Source organism: Cyprinodon variegatus, unplaced genomic scaffold (genome assembly GCF_000732505.1).
Source record: "Cyprinodon variegatus isolate N-32 unplaced genomic scaffold, C_variegatus-1.0 Scaffold585, whole genome shotgun sequence".
Classification (NCBI taxonomy): domain Eukaryota; kingdom Metazoa; phylum Chordata; class Actinopteri; order Cyprinodontiformes; family Cyprinodontidae; genus Cyprinodon; species Cyprinodon variegatus.
Window position 1 is genome coordinate 10,876 of NW_015151038.1, and position 2,865 is coordinate 13,740.

Here is a 2,865-nt window from a genome sequence, read left to right on the forward strand (position 1 = left end):
AAGGTAGAAATAGATCAAAGTGATGCCTAGACACCACATATCCAAACTAGCATCTAGCTTGCTCATCCTTACCTCCAGAGGAATGAAAGGAAGAGGGTTAACACAAATATTTGACATTGATCTTATCTCCTCAGAGAAACCCATATCAATTAATTTCACCTTTAGAGAGGAGCGGTCTACCAGCATTATGATGTTAGGCTTGATATCTTTATGTACTATTCCATGACTATGTAGAAAATCTAAAGCAACCAGTACCTGTTGAGCAATAAGGCGAATGTCAGACAAATGTAGTCCACTACGTACAATTGTTTCTGTAAAACTTAGCAAATCGATATCCAGCTTTTCAAACACGAAGCAATGTTCTGTTTCATAGTTAAAATCTTCATAAAACTTCACTATGTTGTACTTGTCCGGTCCAAGCTCTTTGATTTTTCTCAAGATTTTTTTTCCCTATTCATGATATCCTCCATCTCTGGCACTAATTTTATTACAACAATCTCTCTGGTGTCCTGTTTTATGCACGTGACAATTCGTCCAGTTCGTCCAAACTGCGCCTGCCTGATACAAACAGTATCAGGCAGGGCTCCGATCCAGCTCTAAAAAGGTGGTATCGGCGACTACCAACAAATAGGCCACTGATACCATTTTGAGAACCAAAACTTTATTCAACTATTGTAGGAAATAAAAAGTTCTACTGGATTCACTTTGTATTAGTCTTTTTCCTGCTTTACAAAGGTAGGCAGCAGCTTGACATGATGGCAATTATTTTACATCCAAGTAGTCTGCAGTTTTTCATATATGAACACACATCAATTTCAAACAGATGGTATCGGTATGGTATTGGCCAGAACAGCACAGCCAGGTATCGGGGCCAAAAAATGGCATCGGCGCAACACTAATAAAATCTCAATATTGGTTCAAAATAATCGCAATTTACATTTTTGGCAAAATCCAAAAAAAATACTTTTCAATAATAGTTGACCAAGTAGGATCATTTATTGGCTTATAAACGGTATTTATACCATAACACAGAACTAGAAGTGAACCAATAGATCTAGAAGACCAAATGTTCACCATGAAGGAAGAGCCTCCAAAGGAAGCCATGTTGCTCGGTTCCTTCCCAGCTCAGGGGCCCCTGCATTTGAAAGCTATACGGCTATGCAAAGGGACCAGCTAAGGGTCACTGCTGGTAGCAGACTGGCTGAGACTCCATTACTGAAGATTTGATACACGAAAAGTCCCAGTGCTTTTCTATTCCCATGACTATTCCATGACTTTCTAAGATTCTAGAAACGTAGTAAATAGAACATGCAACATGTTTTAGAACAAACATGAAAGATAACCCAGAGACCATTGTCACTACCTGCGCATGCACAAACAGAATAGTAAGATCCGGATCGCAGAAAAACTACGTAATAACGGTACTGAAAATACTTATAACATTGAACAATGCTAAACTACATTGTACAGAAAATACTGAAGACTTTTCTGGAAGAAATGGATTTGATCAGTTTTACATTCTCTCCATTGTATTGCATGATGTCATCATCGGACCGACTCAGAGCAGTCACGGTACCGTTCCAAAGGCTATTTAACTGTTTTGCTTTTTTAGTTTTTAGAAGAATATGCGGGAACCCCCCTAGAAAAAGACAAAAGAATAAAAAAGTAAGAAAAACAAAGTATTTCCTGCCTGGAAGTTATTCTGTTTGCACATGCATAGGATGGATCAGGTAGTGACAACCACCAAGAAAAGACTCAAACATTTCAGGTATTGGTTTTTATTATTTAGTTTCCCGCACAACAAATTAGGTGTGATATTTCTCAAAGTCTCTCTGTTGAAGGCAATTTATCTGGAAATTAAAGTGATCAGAGAGAGTGGTTTAAAATTCCTTTGGGGAGTTTTTTTCCCTTTAAATAAAAATTTTAAGTGTAGATTAGTTTACAAACTATGAACATATAAAGCATCAGAAATAACAAACTTAAAAAACTGATTCAATGAACTTCTATGGAAAATGGGAATTTCTGCAGCATCCTGGAAACTATGATGGTTTTAGAAGGTCAAGGTTTTCAGGTTCCCCTCTGGACCGGGTCAGGACCAGCGAACCAGAACCTGGTCTCCGTTCTCTATGGAGTAGAACTGCAGCGTCTTTAAGTCGCTGTCCAGGTCGAACTCCGTCCCTGGCATCTGAAAGGACAACAGCTTGTTAAAGCCGCTGTAGGAACCAGATCTCCTCGGGGCCAAGCCCCTGCTGATAACATCACAATACGCCCTCAAACAAACAGCACTGCACCCGTTTCAAATGATCATCACCTGCTGATATTTTACATTTCCATTCCACTAAAGTAGGCGAAAGTAGAACTAAATGGGCAAGCTCTGCGTTCTGAGAGAGACTGAGCTGTGATATTTACCAAGACAAAGCCTCAGTACTTCTATTGATGAAGATCTGATGGCAGAGGACGATAAACAGTGAAAAAAGGGACTGGAGATTTTAGACAAAGAAAACAAACAGCTGCTTTACTTGGAGAAAATGAACAGTTGTTGTTGACATGTCGTTACTGAGCGAGCAGAAAGAGGCTAATCTGTTAGCTACTGAGCACAGCTAGCCAAAGCGCTACCCAGGTCAGCCTTTAAACCACGCAAGGGCGGATCAGGAAATCTGGGGCCCTCGGCAAAGACAGGCAGGGGCCCCTCTAAACTGAGAAAACAACACATAAAACAGACCCATTCTCCAGATATAGAAATGTTAATAGAATAGACATCCATCATCCGTTCTAGGTTGTGTCCCTCTCTTCTTGTCCCTTTTCTTCTTGTTTTCCTCTCTATGTTTTGTACTCAGCTGACTTTTCATGCTGTCTCTAAAGGAA

The 2,865-nt window shown here is 39.8% G+C and overlaps 1 protein-coding gene across 1 annotated transcript in view; it reads right to left on the minus strand.

Annotated features, from left to right (window-relative positions):
- Positions 1-1,907: 1,907 nt before the first annotated feature.
- Positions 1,908-2,865, minus strand: part of tbce (tubulin folding cofactor E) — a 13,853-nt gene continuing 12,895 nt past the window's right edge. The window contains exon 15 of the mRNA XM_015392295.1: positions 1,908-2,185. Coding sequence (XP_015247781.1) covers positions 2,090-2,185 — 96 coding nt within the window. The 3' untranslated portion in view covers positions 1,908-2,089. The remainder of the gene's footprint in view (positions 2,186-2,865) is intronic.